General features: G+C 37.6%; 2 protein-coding genes across 19 annotated transcripts in view; one reads left to right on the forward strand and one right to left on the reverse strand.

Annotated features, from left to right (window-relative positions):
- The first annotated feature begins 10 nt into the window (after positions 1–10).
- On the forward strand, positions 11–10009 carry LOC143373957 (putative peptidyl-tRNA hydrolase PTRHD1). 2 transcript variants are annotated; one of them, XM_076821717.1, is made up of 3 exons: positions 11–224; positions 9406–9625; positions 9749–10009. In XM_076821717.1, exons 2-3 carry the CDS (start codon positions 9443–9445, stop codon positions 9920–9922), a joined length of 357 nt encoding a protein of 118 aa, XP_076677832.1. In that variant the 5' UTR covers positions 11–224; positions 9406–9442; the 3' UTR covers positions 9923–10009. The 2 variants fall into 2 exon arrangements, with proteins under 2 accessions (XP_076677832.1, XP_076677833.1); XM_076821718.1 differs by lacking the exon at positions 11–224 and adding an exon at positions 9099–9273.
- A 152-nt stretch (positions 10010–10161) lies between these two features.
- The window catches only part of LOC143373925 (uncharacterized), a 476822-nt gene continuing 466146 nt past the window's right edge, over positions 10162–20837 (reverse strand). For 11 of the 17 annotated variants that reach the window (XM_076821634.1, XM_076821635.1, XM_076821630.1 and 8 more), the window contains 3 exons: positions 17711–17746; positions 16528–16662; positions 12726–12939 (listed from right to left, as the gene is read on the reverse strand). In XM_076821634.1, the coding sequence (XP_076677749.1) occupies positions 12814–12939; positions 16528–16662; positions 17711–17746 (297 nt within the window). In that variant the 3' untranslated portion in view covers positions 12726–12813. Of the gene's footprint in view, positions 11755–12725; positions 12940–16526; positions 16663–17710; positions 17747–20837 lie in introns of those variants that run through there. The other 6 variants (XM_076821648.1, XM_076821633.1, XM_076821632.1 and 3 more) reach the window with 5 other exon arrangements.

Genomic DNA, 20837 nt, shown 5'->3' on the forward strand with positions numbered 1-20837 from the left:
TCGTAGTATGTATATCACCAGGTTGATGTTTCACACATATTTGCACATATTTCAGAGCAAATAAAAGTAAATTTTAAAAATCAAATTGGTTTGGTGCTGTATCTCCTTTATGCACTTTACAAAAGTTATACACCTATATACTTGTGTTACGTAGAAAATTATAACTTAAATAACAATAACACTGACTAACCTTCAAAGTTGTCAATCGTCAAAGGGCTGTAGAGGTAAATATATTTAATAAGAGATATAAATTGTTTCTTTAAAAATTACTACAACCTATAACGCTCGAATTATCTTTCCGCAACATTTATCGCGTTAATATATTGTAAAAATTATAAAAAAAATTGTGTACATAAAATTATTTTGGACAAACATGCTCTTCTATACAAAATATTCGTTGAGCATCAGTTTTTTTACATATATATGCTACAAATACTTAGAAACATATTTCAGGAATAAATGCTAAATATATATCCTGAAATACACAAATTATTTATTCCTGGACGTTAAATGTCAAGAGTTTTCATCTTAGAAATCTTGAAATATCTAACGTTCCGCTCTTAATGAACTCAAATATTTCCTTATGCCATTCTTAAAGATGAAAAACAATAATTAAATTAAACAACACATCATTTTTATTATTTAACTTTGCAAGGTATTCAAAGTATTGTTTATTAACATTGGCATGGACAATACATAAACACTATAAATATATGTATGAATAAAAATGTAATACTTCTATAAGGCTATATTATAGCTTATAGAAATATTAGATTTTTTATTGATACTATATGAAACAACTAGATATATTAGCACATTCATCGTCTGAGGCAAAACCGTACTTCCTCCTACATTCAAATTAGCCATTTCGAAGTGTCTTGAGCCACGTGTGTATCTGGTCAGTGGTGAGCAACCTTTTGTCCGAAATCGGCCACAAGTGGAAATCTACTACACTACGTGGGCCACAATATTAAGTACATAAATATAACTAATCCAAGAATTTTAATTTATGGGCTGAATTTGTTATTCCTGACATTGATTTACAATAAAACGTTTTATTAAATTTGATGTACTGTTTATTAGTAATATATACATAGTAATATATACCTACATAATATATTACAAACAGGTATATGTATGAAAATTTAAAAAAAATAATCGTAATCGACTCGATGACAAACGATTAAACAATTGTATTAGAAACCGCTTAAAAGGGCATTTAATATAGTAACAAATAAACAGTGCAGATTTTTTTATCATAACTAAGTTAACAGAAATGAAAAAAAATTAAATAAACGTAAAAAATATAAAATTATACAACATTAGAAAGGGATAATTTTATCCTATTTTTTGGAGCAAAATTCATTCTGATATCTTTTACAGTTCAAAAGATATATGTTCAAGCAGGCCACAGGTCAGCGGCTGGTGGGCCAAATGCGGCCCGCCGGCCATGGGTTGCTCATCACTGTATCAGGTGACATGTGAGTATAGAATACACTGACAAAGCAGGCACTGAAGTGCCAGTGAAGTGAAGTAACCCTTCTTGGTTACATAAATTGAAGTTAAAAACTCTGTTTTTGAAAATTCAGATTGTTTGATAATTGCATTTGATGCAAACTAGTGTAAAACAACTTATTGCCCAAAACTGTAATTGTATTATTTAAAAAGTGGCTTGAGAGTTGATTAATTAAAGAAATATGTAGTAAAAACTGTCCAATTATGGAACAGTAACTCTACGTATACAGTAGAGCCTCTCGTATCCATATTAATAGGGACACAATGTTAGCCTGGATAGGAGAATTTTGGGATAAGAGAACAATCCCTTTTTTTTTTTATATTAAACCTTATTTAATCAAATACAAATCAACAAAATTGACACTTTGTTTCAATATTTAAGGATCCCATATGATATGGCTGCTCAATAACATAATTTTCTTAACATATATAACTGTGTAGAGTTATATTCTTTTTGTACCTTGTAAATTCATCCTTTCCGTTAAGATCTGTCATTCTGTACTAGCAAAAGAGGTTTTTCTCTACAATCACTTTTTAACTGATGTTCTTTAACCACTGGTATAAAAATATTCTCAAACCGTTCAGATAAATTTTACTGTCCATCCAAGCATTTGGCTGATTTGTATACACAATTTGCGTTTCACTCATATTGACTTGTTTAAAGCGGAGTGAATTTTTATTTTTTCCGATCAGAATTGGAAGTTGACCCTCGGTAGCATTCACACAAAGATGTGCAGTAATGCGATCTTTACTAACTCTGTGACCAGGAGCTAATCTTTCACGATGAGAAACTAATGTTTTTTGTGGTATTGCCTTCTAAATGAAACCTGTTTCGCCAGTATTGTATACATTTGCTTGCTAATGCATGTCCTTCATCACTTATTGTGTTTTCAACTGCCACCTAGGCAGTTCCAACTTTTTCAAACTAAAATTCAATATGGCCGTCATCACGTGTTCATGATGGTTCAGACACATCCAGTATTTTAGTCGAGTAGCAAGTAATTTACCCTGTGTGGACACTAAAATTTAGTTGAGTAGTTTAATAAAACAATGGTAAATTACTAAATTACTCGCTACTCGACTAAATTACTTTACTGGACGTGTCTGTTCCAGCCTTTACTGTGTACGCTATGGATATGCATTGCATGGCATTTGTGAATTGTTGGTAGATGCGAGCTAGTACCGTACGAAACCCAAACAATCCTATCGAAAAATAAGTTGTATAAAATCAGTTTGACAGTAACAGGTATGTATATAGTTGAATATATATTTTGAATGTAGTGTATGTACAATATCTTTTTAAATTATGTTTTTTATAGAGCTATGTCACGATATATACTATATTAAAAATATATATTTATCTATATACATATCTGTTACTGTCAAACTGATTTTATAAAACTTATTTTTCGATAGGATTGTTGATAGGATTGATGTGTCTGTTCCAGCCTTTACAGATGAATCATGAACACGGGATCACGGCCATATTGAATTTTAGTTCGAAAAAATTGGAACTGCCTAGGAGGCATTTGAAACACTTCCAAAATCGCAAATGGGAGTGGTAACCTCTGATTAAAACGCCTTTGTGTTAGCATAGGTTAAGAATGAAATACAATTCTTAAGGTGCGTCTCCACCAGCGTCCGCGAACTGTTCACGAACAGTATGAGAATTGAATTTCCTGTTCGCGAACTGTTCGCTGGTGACGACACACCTTCACACGAGCAATGGTTATAAAAAGTTTGCGAGCATTGTTTGCGAACAGTGTTCGCGAACTGTTCGCTGGTGAGGACCCACCTTTAGATTACGTAATACTTTACTGAACACTATAAGCACGTGCATATATAAGGACCTTCATAGGTCGACTGAGAACAGAGTTAGGAGCAGCGTGGCGTGGAAAACAGCTACCAGCGTAGCTATTTTAGAGTGGGGACAGCTACCCACGTCCACGCATGCGCGCGATGACTTCGCGACCGTCGAACCAATCAACGCCAAGATGAAAATCGCAGGAAAATTCACCTACGCCAGCGCCAAACCAAGCCAAGTAGAGTAAGCCAAGTGAGGCCGCGACCAACCAGCGTTGCCGGGGAATCGGTTGTCGACGCTGGTTGGCTGCGGCCTCACTTGAATTGGCGCTGGCGTAGTTTCGTTTCTCATCTAGGCGTTGATTGGTTTGCGTTCACGCCACTTGGCTTGACTTGGCGCTGGCGTCGGCGAATTTTCCAGCGATTTTCATCTTGGCGTTGATTGGTTTGATGATCGTGACGTCATCGCGCGCATGCGTGGACGTGGGTAGCCGTCCCTACTCTAAAATAGCTACGCTGGTAGCTGTTTTCCACGCCACGCTGGTTAGGAGCGATGGGGCCGCAGTGAATGGAGGGGGAAACATCTACAGGAGTGGTGGTTATGTGTGCATGAACTGCGCCTGCGTCAGTCACGCACACGTTACCACCGCTCCAGTAGGTGTTCCCCCCCCCCCCAACACTGCGGCCCCATCGGTCCCATCTCTGGCTGAGAAGGCATAACATGTGATGGATTATGTTCTGTAGAGTCGATAGGTTTCTGTATATCAACACACCCGTTGTGAAAATTTTATATGAGTTAGTTTGTCTCCCGGTACTGAGTTATGGCTGTGTTATTTGGTATGACAGTGGTAATAAAGTCTTTAAGGCACATTTAAACTATGCAGCGTGCAATTATTTTGTTATTGACAAAAATATGCAGGACAACTTCCACAGTTGCCATGCAGGCTATAGCAGGTTTAGCTCCTCTGGATCCCGAAATTATAAAAACCGGTATAAAGAGAAAAATTAAAAAGAGGCTTTTTGTTTCCTGGAAAGATTTTCCATTCAACCCTTTGGAGATAGTGAACGATGCAATGATCGATAGAAAATGTGAAGAGTTTAATGAAGTTATAACAGCGCAGTCGCAAGATAATTGGAACAATCAGACACATGGTGGAGTCACCTATTCATTTATTAATGATTTTGTGAGTCTACAAAGTGGTTTAATCCAATCAAGTTTTGTACATGCATGGTGCTCAAGAAACGAATCGCTTTTTAGAATGGGTGTATCGGATACTGCCATGTGTCCATTTTGTATCAACATCTGTGAAAATGTGGAACATATGGTTTTTCAATGTTTGAAATATGAGCAGTTTCGGAATCTAATTTCATATCAAATCCATACTTATTGAAATGGACCGATAGAAAATAAGAAAGAGTTTGTAGATTTTTTTAAATTTTGCAGAGAAGTTTTTAATTATAGAAGTACCTTTCTAAATAGTAATTGATATTAATATATTTAGTTTTCAATCAACGAAAGTAGAGGGTCTTGCTTCTTCGTGGCAGGGGCGGTAACATCAGGTTTATCCTGGCGGCTGAGAAGCCTATATTTGAAATTACAACAAAATTCGAAGTTAAATATAAAAGAACTAATCTCACGTATAATTAAATTAAAGCAATCTTTTCTTCTAAGAGGAATTATCTTTATAAAAACCTTTTGGTAACATTTCGGCTTTATCAGGCAGTAATGAGCTTTTGCTCTCTAGCTGCATTTTAATAGATATTAAAATTAAGAAAAAGTACATAAGCACTGCGGCGACCGCCATTGGCAATTGTTCCAAATGGAGACGGAAGCAGTCTCCACACCGTTGCAATAGAGTGGCTGGGAGTTGGCCGGGCTCTGCTGTACCAGCAATTTTTCACTGTGCCTGACGATCGAAATCGTAGAGCGGCTAGGTGTTGACCGGGCACTAGGATCCTCGACTAATTTCATAACCGCGCCGAACACCCAAGGCCCAAGCGCCTAACCCTGGCCTGCTCAACTTGGCCTGTGGCGGGCAAGAACACTCTCGATTTCTCACGAGCAAAACCAAGAGCAACGCCGTGAGCAGTTGCCCCACCCTATGGCCACTAGCTGCGGTAATGTGCGCATCTTATAAGACAGGACTGATGGTGATAACGGGTTAGCTTGTTGCTATAGTTTGATTTTCGAGAGTTGAGACCTCGAGCGGAACTGGCTTATTTGCGATGTTGCCGCTTATCCAGGTCCGTTAAGGGTGTTTCTCCTGCATTGTATTCACCCTACTCCCTGCGTCTTGACCAATAGCTTTCAAGTGCTTAGTCGTGAGTCTTTACCGGTCCTTGCAAGACCTTACCTATTGCTTATTTTGTCCGGCATTTATCGCTATCCTTTTCGAGAGGGTCCAACCAACGTCGTTTCCATAGTGACAGATACCTGTGCCGAATCTTATTGGAGAATGCGGAAGGTACGCGTCACACAGAATGTATGGCGGACAACTTAAAGAATACACCCTCGTATACTTACGGGGTGTTTCACCTAACTTTATTACCTGAAATATTTCTGCTATATTGAAAACTTCATAAAAATGTTTCCTACGAAAATTACATAGTATTGTGGGGCCGACGTATAGTAACAATAGTTTTATTCTGTCTTAATGAGATACGAAGGTCAATTTTAATACGAATTCAACGACCCACAACAAGAAGACCATTTGTTTCCTCAACCCAGACCAGATGTTTTACAAAACTTTTAAAAAGCAAAGTTTCGTCTCATTAACACCTCCCAACAGAATAAAACAATTGTTACTATACGTCGCCCCCCACAAAACTATGTAACTTTTGTAGAAAACATTTTTATGAAATTTTCAATATAGCAGAAATATTTCAGGTGACAAATTAGGTGAAGCACCCTGTATAACAATGTATGCTATTTCATGCGATAAAAATAAATACATTGTTGCGAGTACCGGGTATAGGCCCGTGCATGGTACTCGCAGCTGAAGAAAGAAGAAGGTCGGCCCCCTTTAAGGATGATCAGATGATCGATCAGATAGACTGTCTTGGACCGAACGCCATAGCGTTCGGACGTACGGGTTTAGCTTGTACCATTGTAAACCTATAGCTACTACCGAAATATTGTTGTGCAGTGTGTACGCCTGTGTATTATTCTATCCTTTGCGTCGGAGTGGTCGGCGAGGAAACAGTTATTTAAATAGTGTACAAAGGGTAAACCCAAATAATAAATAACCATTACCAGTTTACATTACGTTCTTATATTAAATAAAATGAAGAAAACCCCCTCAGATAGCAACAAGTCGACATTGTTGCAGGTATAAAGATTTCTGCAACCATCGATTAATCATAAGGGTTCACATAGTTCGCTTACTATTTAATCATTGTGTACTGTTCAAATAAGTGTCATACACAACTATAGGAAGTTAATTTTTATTACATAAAGTAGCACAACATGTATTGTCATATGAAGGTATATTCTGTAAGTAATACTGCTGAAAGTCAACGAATTTTAAAAACTAAAACTAAAGATTAATGTAAAACTAATCACGATTGCATTGTGGAATGGATGAAGGAACTGCCGCAAGAAGGAAGTTCCCGCTAAGGTGGGAGAAATGCTGTTACATTTGAAGATAGAAAAAGACAGCCGATCTGCCGCAAAATGTGGCAACGCCGCACGCAATTCGTAGCGTACCATTGGTTCCTCCTTAAGCCACGCTCCATCCGGGGGACCCGCCTCGGATCTCAACTCTCGAAAATCAAATTATAGCTTTAAGGGGCCTGAGACTCTCCACTCACGAAAATTTCCCACCACGGCACTGTTGCTCATGGAGGCGTGGCTTAGCGCTTAAGATGCGGTCGAAAATGCTGCCCGATGAGCATCGGGTTGTACACGACCGGCCACTCCAATTCCGGCTTAAGCATTCTAGTTGTAGTTCTTGTGTCGTTCGTTCTAAGCAATATTCTGAAATCGAAACTCGGTACATCTATATTTAAGGGATTATTTTGAATTGATGGGTTAAAAAAATCGTTTGTTTTTGGTTTTATATTTTTCGAAAGTACATATCCTCAAGAATGATGACTTAAATTTTCATGAATAAATTTCGATTATTTCGGCTTCTACAGAGGCGTTATGTAGGGAGCGTTTGCGCTTAAATAGAAACGGCGCTAAGTATACTTACTGTATAGGTGACGGAGACATATTCAAGTCTTTCTTACAATTAGATGCAAAACCGTACGGCGACGATTTTGTTGTGAAAAGTGTTTTTTTACACGTGAGACACGCATGTTTCAACGGGCAATAGAAGCGAAAAAACAACTCACGTAATTGAAAGAAGCAAGACCCACAGTTGAAGTCAAGAAAAATAAGGAAAAAAGTAGCACTAAAAAGAGGCGCGATGCTTCGATTACTCCCGAACAAGTGCAGTTAACCAATAAAATAATAAATAATTCATCTGACAATGAGTACTATGGTTTGGCTATTCACCAAAACCCAAATTCTGTCGAAAACATGAAGAGGGGAGTATGAGCTACGTTTTACCACAAGAAATCCACTAATAAAGAGCCTTCTAAGCACATGTTTTGTGGCAGAAAATTTTAAGAGGTAGCAGTTTGGATCGTAGCTAGCATTTTCAATGAAGGACTTGCAAGATCTTAAAGATGAAGGGGATAATGGGCGTTCAAATCAGCTCTGAAGCTGCAAAACTCGCCCAGGTGAGAGATGACGCGCGGGTGCACACAGCCAACCGCCGCAACTCCGAGGCGTCAAAAGTGGCCAGAACGGCTCGCTAATGGAGAACTGCCCTACGCTGCCCTGACCTTATTTATCACCCTCTTGGTTCTTACGTCTCAAGCTCCGAATTCCAATGTATAAAATCTGTGTCAGGCCAGTTCTTACGTACGGCTTGCAGATCTCGGCCTGTGTCAGTCAGAATCGTATTTTTAAGATTATCATGAGCAGATTCGTTAGGTTCTCATCCGCAAGATTGCACCGTGAAGCTGGTGTCCAACCTTTTGTTGAATACATCAAGCATGCGATCTGAAACGATTCAGCGGAGCAAGGAAGCAAGGAAACGAATCGCATGTGGTCGCCGGTCCCCAGCCCTGTTGTAGAGCGTCTTGGATACCCGCACTAATCTTGAAAGTCAGATCATCTAGAAAGCATCATGTAAGAAATAAATCAAAGAGACGTCCTACAAGTTGTTCTCATTCTACATCAACTGCAACTCGCTCTGGGGTATTAAATTCTCTCAAAAGCAGTGGCACACCCTGGCAGAGGACTACTGGAATAGCGACGAGCGCTTACAAGGACACCCTACGGTTGGTCCCCCTCGGATGTTGATGGAATTTTAAGGGATGCATTTAGAGGTTATATGATGGCATTCTATAGAATATTTTGTACCAATGCGCATTTTTTTTTATAAACAATCGAACTATTTAATTTAAAAGATTTTAAGTTTAATAGATCATATCCAGTATTTTTTTAACTGTCCAATATATCCACTATTACGGTAGTGTTCTTGTAGTCTTATGAATAAACTAGTGTTATGAAATACTGTGGTATGTACAGTTATTTCAAATCCTACTTTTCCCCAAAAAGTTCTCACAGCCATTAATTTACCACTGAGCAGCGTGGTTTGATACGCGTAAGGGTGTCCGACACAAACTACGTCACATTAATGTTTTTACTATGTACAGTCGAAACAGGTTGTAAGATTCGAACCACAATATGTTAAGCGTAAGATGCTTGCATGAGGGAATTTATGATGTCGGCGTATGACATCTGGTGGCAAAAGGAGTTGAATCAGCGCCTCCCAACACAGGGTTGTTTTCTAACTTGTCGAGATGTACATTATGTACAGGGTGTCCCAAAATTGAAAGGAAGTTCCACTGCTAATATTCAACTGTTAATATCTTGAGAACGAAGTCTCGGATCCCAAAACGGTAAAGGACTTTTCGATGTCTTCTTGCATCACGATATTGCATGTTCGGGATTGTCCCTCAATTCGGGGACACCCTGTATATAATTTAAAATAGTCTAAATGAGGTAGAATTTGTGTATTCTAATTTTTTTAGTACCTCAAGAAAAGTGGGGCCAATCTGCGTGGCTAGAATGAGCGACATCGTTCAATATGTTCTGATACGCGGAGACCTGAAATCGATGGGATGGCCGGTAGGCGCAGTTATAGCTCAAGCATGTCATGCGTGTACTGCTGTTACTCATCTTTTTTATAATGACAATTATACTCAAGCTTACCTTGCGAATTTAGACAATATGCACAAAGTTATTCTTGAAGTAAGTATATATGAAAATTGAATTGGACCGTACTATTCTATAGAACTTTTGTCCATACAATTATGCTATAAAACATCGAAGGAATGTAGTGATATTTACAGTATGTTCACCTACAAATATTAGGTTTCAGATGAGACCGGCTTAAATTCTTTACATTCGAAATTAAAAGACGAAGATATCCATCATAAACTGTGGATTGAACAACCTGAAAACATTCCAACATGTTTGGTAACGAAACCATATCCTAAGGATAAAGTGCAACCATATTTTAAGAAATATAAGTTACTTAAGCTGTGATAAACATGAAGCTTTAATATATATACGACTATATTGTTTGCTTTCGTATTGTACACTGTTTATAAACAATAAAAATAATATTGTCTACCTCATGGAGTATTTATAAGTAGTATTTTATGTTTTTCATCCGGACAATAATGTTATCTTTCACTTTGTAGAAAAGGGACAAGATTCATCTGCTAAAAGAATAGTTGACATAGTCAATAACTCAATAATAATTCAACCTTGTGCCTCACGAGTGTTCCTCTTTATTGTAAAAATATTCTTTCACTTTATATAAATAGGGGATAATTACAACTCAGGATTCGCTGTACGCCAATGTGAAGACATCCCAGATATACATTTATAATTTATTTTACAATACCTGTTAATATTGACAGTGTGTACACGTTACTCCTTTACTTTATGGCTAGCATTATTACTAATCTATATGAAAATTACATAAAGATATGTCATTAACTGATATTCGTATAAAAATTGTCTCTCGTGACCATGCAAAAATGTGCACTTTATTGGATGCGCTAGAGGCAACAAAATTACGCAGGTACACGTATATGCATTGTTTACACAAATGATACGCTTTGGACAAACAAATTTCAACAAGTTTTAGAATGATGATTTGAAATTGATTCAAACATATTACAGTCGGGTAAAAAGTTGAACTTCGAAAAAATAACGTAATTACAATTTTTAGATCTTAAAAACATAGTGCTTTGCAATTAAATATCAATTATCCAACCACGTATAAATACACAATATTATAATTATATTTAAACGAGTTTGGTTGCGTCTTTAATAAAAAATAAATTAATGCAGAAAAATAACATAGATTAAAATTTATACTAATATGCGTTAAAAGTAATGATACATTTAAAATTGCAATTCATTGCATAGTAATTAATTCAACGTGCTCATGCGAGGCAAATTAACAGAGTTGAAAGTACTGCATTATTGCATGTTTCTTATTAACATCTTTTGTGAACATTTTTTCCATGTATTCATTGACAGCTAAGAAATATTGATAATTCAAGAAGAGTATGTACATATTGCAACGGCTGATGTTTCATGAAAGTTTAATACGATGTTTGTTATTTCAATGTTGTTAAATTGTTCATCCATCTGTCCCTTTTTTTTCTGCTCGCAAAGGGTTTACATTTTCCGCTTTCACGAAATATATCCATGCAACAACTGTACAGGGTACGCATACAATTTAATGTCTGTATTACAGGCATTACATATTCTATAGACACGTTTAGTCTCCACGTAAAATGTTCACTTTGAAAACATCACGTAATTGTTTATCCAATAATGTTAATAGACGAATAAATTACTTATTAACTCACATCCGTTCTCGCGTATTATGTTGTGCGAATGATTTTTCAGTAATTCAGTCATTAACCCATTGACCTTAGTTTCCTTAGAAACGAAGTAACTTATAAGTTATTGACATTTATGTTTACAGAAATATCGCCAGTAGAATTATGTTGATATTCTTCTAACCGCGTTTGCGGTAATAAACTCTAAATATTTATGTACACGCACTATTTGCGGACGCTAAACACTGTAAGTACACTTATTTACAACACTCGATGGCAAGATGATTAATTTAGCAAGAAAAAAATATATATATATGTAAAATATACATATATATTTCTTTCCTTAAATAACTCGGTTCTGTTCACATCAAATTAGATGAGTCGTATCTTCACGATGGAGTATGCACACGGAGGTCAGTGAAAATATGCGCTCTCTTCTTTAACTCTGTATCACTACCCTTGTTCTTTCCCCACCTCTTCCTCCTCCAGCCATTCATGAAGAATATTGCTTCTTCCCTGAAAACATGACGAAATCACCGTATTCTAAATAATGCATACTGACAAGAGGGATTCGTCAATTTTAAAGCAAGCCTGAAAGATTTGTGTGTATTCAGGAACGAGAAATTCATTGTCTCAAAAGATAAAACTGCAGTGCTTTTCTGTACAAACCGTTATATCTGTCGTAAAAATTTACTTTCGTATATGCATTCAACTGTATATTGGCTAATCACAATCGTAAGAGTTGTGCTGTGGTGCAAATAAGTAAGCGGGCATGTATACATATGTAGACAAGCAATCCAGCAGATGGTGCAGATAGTTGAGATTAGTGTTATTTATACCTATGTATAGTAAAAATATGCCGTTTATCATTTTCCGAGTGTACTGCTAGATAGAATACTGCCCCTCAGGTAATGTACATTTTGTGAACAAGCGATTCTTAATTCTTTGGACATTACAATACCTCAGTTACATAAAGTACCGGGGAACTTGTTGAAGTATGTAGATGCAACGCTAATAGCAGCCAATTGCGGCTAATCAAATAACACTTATTATACTATTTTTAAAAATTATTTAAATCTACTGTTTGCTATTGTTTGCTTGTTATAGATAATAAATTCAACATGCATAAAAATACAGTGCACTGTAATGGCAAGCTTAAGAAGTTTAATATACAGTGTATTTTTTTAATTGAAATTTACTCGAACTGTTGGCAAAGCAGTTATCATACATTATGTGGAGTTGTATTTATATAGTAGTCAAGTAAGGTAGTAAAGTAAAGGTACTAACAATAAGAAGGAATGGAATAGCGCAGCTAGAAAGCATTTCCCCAAAGGCTTCTGCTCCTTAAAAGCGTATTATCCTGCTGATTATACATGCAGACAACGTTAATATAACTACGGGATTTGCAATTACCAGGACCACGTTAGTTTGAGAGAGCAAAGTGAGACGAATGATGAGGGCGATGGCGGTGGTGGTTTTGGTGGTTGTGGTGATGGTAGTAGTGGTGGTGGTGGTGATGGTGGTAGTGGTAGTGGTAGTAATAGTTGTTGGTGATTAGGGCAGCGCACAATGTAATTATTGCTCGGCTATATTTCCGTTCGGGTCCGTGTACTCCTCGTATTCCTCTTCTTGTTCCTCATAATCCGTTTCTGCAGGTTCAGGACCTTCGACAGCTGGTACCGAAGTGCTAGTGATGTCCTGCTAAGCATATATGAGAATCCAAGCGTTCGTAGCACCTATTTAGTTTTTACACCCTTGCTTTTGACACCCCTTATCTTTCCCAACCATTATGTTTCATTGCTTTAGTCTGAACTTTCCGACTCGAACTTTTTTAAAAATACAATTAATTGATAAAACATAATTAATTGGTACACTTAATGGATGTTTTAATTAATTGATACAAATAATTGATGTTTTATGATCATTAGTAAGTAATTATACACAGCGTTTCCTAATATGTGTCCCACTACGTTTCCTAATTGTAGTGGTGAATTCGGGAAACAAAACTAACAAAAAATGTTCGTATAAACATATGCACCATATGATCTTGTTTCCCAGTTTACAATCAGTTGTTTCCAAGGAGTGGAATGGAGTAGGGGATATGGGGAGATAGTCTGGGCGACAACTTGATAGATACAAGATGAACAGGTACATCTGGTTGCATTAACGGTGATATACCCTCAGTGGCGAAACTAAATGCCATTTACATGAACGGTTTCCTGATACACAGGGTGATTCTCTCGGTGCGTCTGACCAAAGAGATGTCGCCTGGTCAACCGTGTCGAGGTCACCCCCCCCCGTGTTGCCTCTCCTAATTTATGAATTTCAACCCTCGAGGGAGTTGGAGTACTTATTAAGAAGTGCAAAATGTCCCGTTTCCGCATTTCTCATCAGATCTCTGCGAAAACAGTGTCAATTGATTCCTTATGATTCGCCGATGAAACTAACACCAAGAACGACGCAATTCGGAGCATAATGAAGGAAATTACATGAAAAATTGATTTGCATAATTTCAAGCTAACTTCGTTGGAAATAGTCCAATTTACATGACATTTGGTATGGCTTTCATCAGAAAAACACAAGGAATCCATCGATGTCACTTCCAGATCGATACGATAAAGAATAAAGAATTATTTTATTTCTGAAACAGGTACGAATCCTCGGCCGACCGCAGCAAATTGAGGTTGGCGTCCCGCAGTCCAGGGTGAAAATGTGAAATATTCATTCCAGCGTATTAAGAAATTCTTTATTCTTTATCGTATCGATATGGAAGTGACACCAATGGCTTCCTGGCGTTCTCCTGATTAAAATCATACCAAATGGCATGTAAATCGGACTATTTTCAACGAAGTTAGCTTGAAATTATGCAAATCAATTTTTCATGTAATTTCTTTCATTATGCTCCGAATTGCGTCGTTCTTGGTGTTAGTTTCATCGGCGAAACACAAGGAATCGATTGACACCGTTTTCGTAGATATCTGATGTGAAATGCGGAAACGGGACATTTCGCACTTCTCAATAGGTACTCCAACCCCTTCGAGGGTCGAAATCCATAAATTAGGAAAGGCACCACGGGGGTTGACCTCGTCACGGTTGACCAGGCGGCATCTCTTTGATCAGGCACACCGAGAGAATCACCCTGTATAGATAGTTAACCCATACGGGACGTGTGCAGAAAGGCCATCTCTCACTAGCTGGCCGAGTTTCGAAATGACACGAACCAGCCTACGCGGTAAACATTATTACTTCATTGTGACTTAAAAAGTTGTGAAAGAAACGTAGTTCTAAGCGCATGATACTTAGAATAAGTTTCAGATTCGTAATCCATTGAAGAGAACCAGAAAATCCCATTAAAAACGAATGTTGCTTTTTATTGCTATTGCGAAATAATTATATGCGCATTACGCATAAAATGATTCCGTAAAAGATCCACGATTACCTGAGAACGTTCATCCTGTAGGGTTAAAGGAGGTTGCTATCAAATGCCAACGCTAGCCGGAGTTTTAGAGGAACTCAGTCAATTTATAATGAGGCGTGTACAAACTGGTATTCAAGCTAGAGGTGAATATGTTGCAACACTTTGAAACACAAAATAGGGTGCATCTTGGAAACAGGATTATATTAGGCTCATGTTTCTAAGAACTTGTTCTATTTTATACGTCTTCAATTCACCATTACAGTATTTTCGACATACAGTCTTCTTACGCATACAACCGAAGAAATAGTCAGCACCTCATTATTTCACGCTTTGCTGTGTTTTTGCTCGAACCGCTTGACAAGAAGAGTGAATGGGATAACACCGGAAGTGTGTGAAACAGATGTCAGCGAGAAACATTGCACCGACGCTCAGCCACCAAGTATGAGTCATGCATTACTGAAGAATTGTCATCTTTTCCAATTAGACCTCCACGAGAGTGTTACCGATGGATTTGTTAGATTCTCCTAATGAACATGAGTCTAAACACACCGCAATTCCCGCTTTACACTCCCACTTTTCAAAGTGTGAATTACATACTACAGATTTGTCCCCAGAGTGCCCATCTCATTCATACGCAGTTTATCTTATTCGTCACGACAACAGCAGAAGAAGTGGAAGGGATAGCGATCACCGTATTTCGAACCAGAAACACCACCCTTCTTTCGAGACACTACTGTACTTATAACTGGAACTATACTGAATTCCACTTAAGAGTAGACTCGTTCCGCGCAACGACGACTCTGAGGAGGCTGTTGATTGGTAGGAAACCGGCAAAGAAAGCGCTACGACCAATCGCGTGCGCAGGCAGTGGGAGCTGCACAGATCGGTTGCAAATCGGTGGGGGCGTAGGTCTACTCTTATATGGAATTGGTATACAGACTAAATGACGTCGTGTTTGTACTCATTTTCGTCGGGAAAACTGTACCAGCACATCGGTAATAATCTCGCAAAGATTGATGAGACATAACGATTTTAATTTTCTCTCATCCGACACTCCGGGTTCATTGCTTTTGGTTGTCGATGCACCTGTTCCATGCGTCCCATGGTCGCCCACTCAACTGTTCCATTTCCACTGAGCGAAAGGTCGCTGGTCTCGTGAAAGTGAATAAAACAATGCCGGTGGAAACGCTACGCACGCATTGATAAGGAGAACGACAGCGCGCATTAAAACGGAGAAGACTGTATTACGAAATAGTCTGTAGAATTGTTCTTACTTTAATATTTTTGTATTTCCCATATAGATACTAATTTTATATTTATATAGTGAATAAATGGTTAGTAGTATCTATGGTAGTGGAGGTCACAGATGTTAGCCGATCTGGGCGATTTCGCGAACAGCGATCGGAGGGAAATCGATCCTCTCCATCCGAGTCGTATGCGGGCTCATGGATTTGTCACTCCCAGTTACGCGACTCCCGAAAGGTATGGTGAGAATGTGAGGTTACGCCGATAACGAGGACGCTGCTCGGCTCCTTCTATGCATGACGTAGACATGTCGTTGTTTATCCTTACACAGCATAATATGTACATAGTTGTGCGTTACGAAGCTGTGTGTAGGCCAATCTGAAGCGCCGAGACCGGCAGGCGGCATGGCGAGAGTTACTCCACGCTCACCTGGACCGACCAATATATGTGACCTCGGCCATAATAAATAATATCTTTGAGACTGAAATGTTTGGAATAATTTGGAAACTTTTAATTAGAAAAGTGGAGAAAGGAAATGATAAAAGAAAGGTAGATATGTTATATGTTTCTTCCCTAATTGGACAGAAACAAAAGTAATTCGCAGAAACATAGAAAAACTGAGATACCTGAGGTGGTCTCCAGCCGCATCCTGATAGCGGAAGTCCATCGGCACCTAATGGACAGGGTGCATCAAGTCCTGGAACACCCTGCTCTCCATCGTTACCCTTATCACCCTTTCTACCACGTTTCCCTGGTGGCCCCTGTAGTCATACACGAAGAGATTTCAAGATGTAAATGGCGTACGAGCAAGTATTTTCGCGAACGTGCAAAAAGGCCAGGCACAAAAAGGAACCCCTCTATGCAGTATAATATTGAGTTGTGCAGAATACGCAATTGAGCATAAACGTCCAACAGAGGCGTCAACACATTTTTCCTTTTCTAATGAAATATTGATAATCCAGTTGCTTAACTCGATCATATACTTTAAATTGTTAAAAACTCTGAGTATAAAAAAAAGTGGTATTGTTGTGGTATGCTACTTTTTACAATTTTAAAGAAGTTATATTGACAATTGGTGAGTATACACCATACGCTGGTGGCAGCATACGTAGACTTAGCACATATAAATACGTATCGGCAAAAGATGATAACGTTAGATTCAAATGTCTAATTTCACTCGATATCCCTTCCTCTCATAAGTCTTCTCATTCTCGTAGGAAATTGCATTGTTTAATTTCAACGACTTTCCGCGAGAATAATGATAAATATGACGTCAGAAAATGCAATACGAAGATGTAAGTGTGTAGGAACGCAGGTTCTGAACAATTTACATGCGTGATGCACAAGTACGCATTATAGTAGACTATCGTTCAATTCCATACTGGTTTCGCATCGTTTCTAACCGAACCATTAGTCACACTTAATTAATCCTATTTCACGTCAGAAACGCTCCCATGACAAAATCCTAAAATACGTGTCGAATTGATCTTGGTGCGTTTTTCGTGCGATGCGTATCAGTAAAATTAATAGTATTAACATTAATAATGATGATAGGTATTAGCAGTAACATGAGTAATAGACACTGGTATTACTACCCAATAATGATTGCGATGGTAATCGTGTGACGATGATGCATGAAATAGACACCAACGACGAAGTTTTCCAAATAAATAATTTCACGACTGGCATGCAAAACCTTTCGCCTACCAGATATTACTTTGTAAAATACGTATGAGCTAATTTGCCCGGTCAAACTAGTTTTCCTACCCAATTATTTACAATTAATAGTCGAATTACGTCAATACTCACAGATGTGCCGTTATCACCTTTCACTCCCTTCGGTCCCTGGAATTGGTACGTCAAAGAATTTATTTGTTAAGTGGCGGGCATACCTTTCATCGTTTCTTTTCTACATATGCGATACGTGTTGTTGATAGGATTGTTCTACTATTGAATTTTTGTATGAAAAAACCTCTTGTTAAAGATATAACATGTGACCACAGTCAGGAATGCGTCGACGAATGAAAGAAAATTACAAATCGATTAATTATTTTAAACAACAAACAATGTAATGTATATTCACCCTCCTTACTCGCCCTCTTTCTCGTTTACTTTACACAGTTGGGTGATCATGGCTTAAATTCCGTTCGTGCATTTTACGAGACTCTAGAAGTACATCTCAAGTGAATTGTGCACTCCTCCCTCTCTTTAAAATTGAAATTTACTCTTTCCACGAAATTCTTAAATAATTATTCCTCGTTGAAACTTTTGAACTGCTCTTGTTTAGCACCGTGCAGATATCTCAATGAAATAGGCTATGTAAGCAGAGAAATGCTTCAGTAATATTTCACAAACTTAATTGTGTAACAGAGCTTATAGAATCGGACGAAAAAATTTTAATAAACATAGGTTTACAAATTATGTCGCATTACCGTTTGCACGTTCAAATATAACGTAAATACCATTATGTCTACGTATACTTGAGTAAGCATAGTGAGTGTGACTTAATTAACACGTATATGTATTAAGGAAAAGAACGCTAACAGTGATAGAATCGATAAAAAACATTAATACAATCTCTTAGGAAAATGGCGATTACTCGAAATGAATTTCTGTATGTAGTCCTGAAAGTTTAAACGCAAACTACCTTAGACTATAGCAAGATCTATTATTTCATACCCATTAAATATCTATTCTATGGGTCATTTCACGCCAAATCGATCACTCTTCTCCCTCGATATCTCGGATTTTTTTTAGACTTGAATATGTTGCAGTCCTCGTGGAATTAGGAAGGGTTTAAGTCATCATTTTGTCGATTTCGAGTCTGTTTAAAAAATACAGGGCCTTGAATTTTCCGATTTTTGTCTATTTTCGTGAAAATGGGTTGTACTTATGAATTTTTATCTCGGAAACTATTTGACGGATTTAGTTGATTCTTACGGCATTTTAATGTGGAAGGATCGGTCTTTCTGAATATTTTGTTTTCCAGATCGAAAAATTAATTTTGCAACATTGAAAATTATAAACAAATTTTATTTTGCAAATTCGGGCTCGAAGTCGCGGTTTTAAAAATCCGAAAAAAATACTATCATATTACTTGAAGTTTTTTCTACATAATAAGCCTATCCCCAGGGTGGTGCGGCTCCTATTAACATCGCAATGGGGTGGTAAATACGGGGGTCGCCTGGACGCACCGCTATTACGGTCGACACATCATACCATATTACTTCAATGAGGTCTAAAAACAATATCGATGGATCCCGTACTCGTCTGAATGGTGCAATTTATACCTGCAGAAGAACTTTACTAACCCACTCTTGGCCAATGATTTTTTCTATACCAATCAGATTTCTAAGTTTAAGTCCGTTCCGCTTACCTGATTCGGCGCGAACCGCCGTATTTACCACCCCACTGTGATGTTAATAGAAGCCGCACCACCCTGGACGTAGGCTTATTTTGTAGAAAAAACTTCAAGTAATATGATAGTATTTTTCGGATTTTTAAAACCGCGACTTCGAGCCCGAATTTGCAAAATAAAAATTTGTTTATAATTTTCAATGTTGCAAAATTAATTTTTCGATCTGGAAAAAAATATTCAGAAAGTCCGATCCTTCCACATTAAAATGCCGGAAGAATCAGCTAAATCCGAGAAATAGTTTCCGAGATAAAAATTCATAAGTACAACCCATTTTCACGAAAATAGGCAAAAATCGGAAAATTCAAGGCCCTGTATTTTTTAAACAGACTCGAAATCGACAAAATGATGACTTAAACCCTCCCTAATTCCACGAGGACTACAACATATTCAAGTTTACAAAAAATCCGAGACATCGAGGGAGAGGAGTGATCGATTTGGCGTGAAATGATCCTATGGTCACTAATTAGTACATACTTGCCTAGTCGACCTATGTATAGTTAGTTCACTCTGCAGTACGCGAAATTGTACAAAGAGCTACTGGATGATGACGTATGATAAAAACTGAATAACTAGTTGAAAATTGATTAATTTGCATATCTACATTTAAGAAGACTCTCTTGTTGGTGTCTATACGTTATATTATCCAATTAAGTCTGTATTTATCATCTTAAAAGGCCCTCCGCAGTTACAATTAAGGTAACTACTGCCACAAGAACATGATGTAAAGTAATAAACTGCAAAAGTTAAATTATTTTACCATTAGTAATTGGTGTTTCTCTTACGGGTGCGTATTCGCTTAAATTTTTTTTAACAATAAATTTTCTAACATCGGTCTACCTATGTATATTTGGACCAGATGTCCTATTTTTTTCGTGATCGTCACTATTTTCATTCCGTTATTTGTGAAGTTCGAACAACTACCTATCGAAGGAAAGAATTGAATGTTTGAAAAGTGCAAATATTTTCATAGAGGAAACATGTTTTTCAGATTCGAAATTCTCGAGATTTTATTGCTCGTTGACTGGTATTAAGTGTTATGCAGTGTATGAATATCGTATTTATCGAATGTCCATCAGCGTTCACTATTTTTAATGGTTTAATGAGCACATGTATGATGTCAAGACCTTGAATACGTAAATACTATTAACTTAGATTGTCCGGTAATAAATTGCGGTTTTCCTTATTCTAACTTTTAGAGCTTTCTGCAGAATGACTTGTTATTTGCTTGTTTCCAAGTGATACACTATTTTGCAGCGTAGATTTCGCTGTACTCATTTATGGTTAGTGCTTTGCGGTGTTTATTCGTATCCTTGTTACGTTGTCAAAGTAAAGATGGAGAAGACGCAAATCCGTGCAATTTTTTTATACGATTTCAAAATGAGACGTAAAGCACCAAAAACTGCTCGTACTCTTGATCATGTATTGCGGGAGGGAATAATCAACGAACTATAATAACCACCCATACAGCATATTTTGTTGCAGAAACGTTGCAGAAACATTGCTGCAATATTGCAGGTT

The sequence above is a fragment of the Andrena cerasifolii genome, chromosome 10 (genome assembly GCF_050908995.1).
Source record: "Andrena cerasifolii isolate SP2316 chromosome 10, iyAndCera1_principal, whole genome shotgun sequence".
Classification (NCBI taxonomy): domain Eukaryota; kingdom Metazoa; phylum Arthropoda; class Insecta; order Hymenoptera; family Andrenidae; genus Andrena; species Andrena cerasifolii.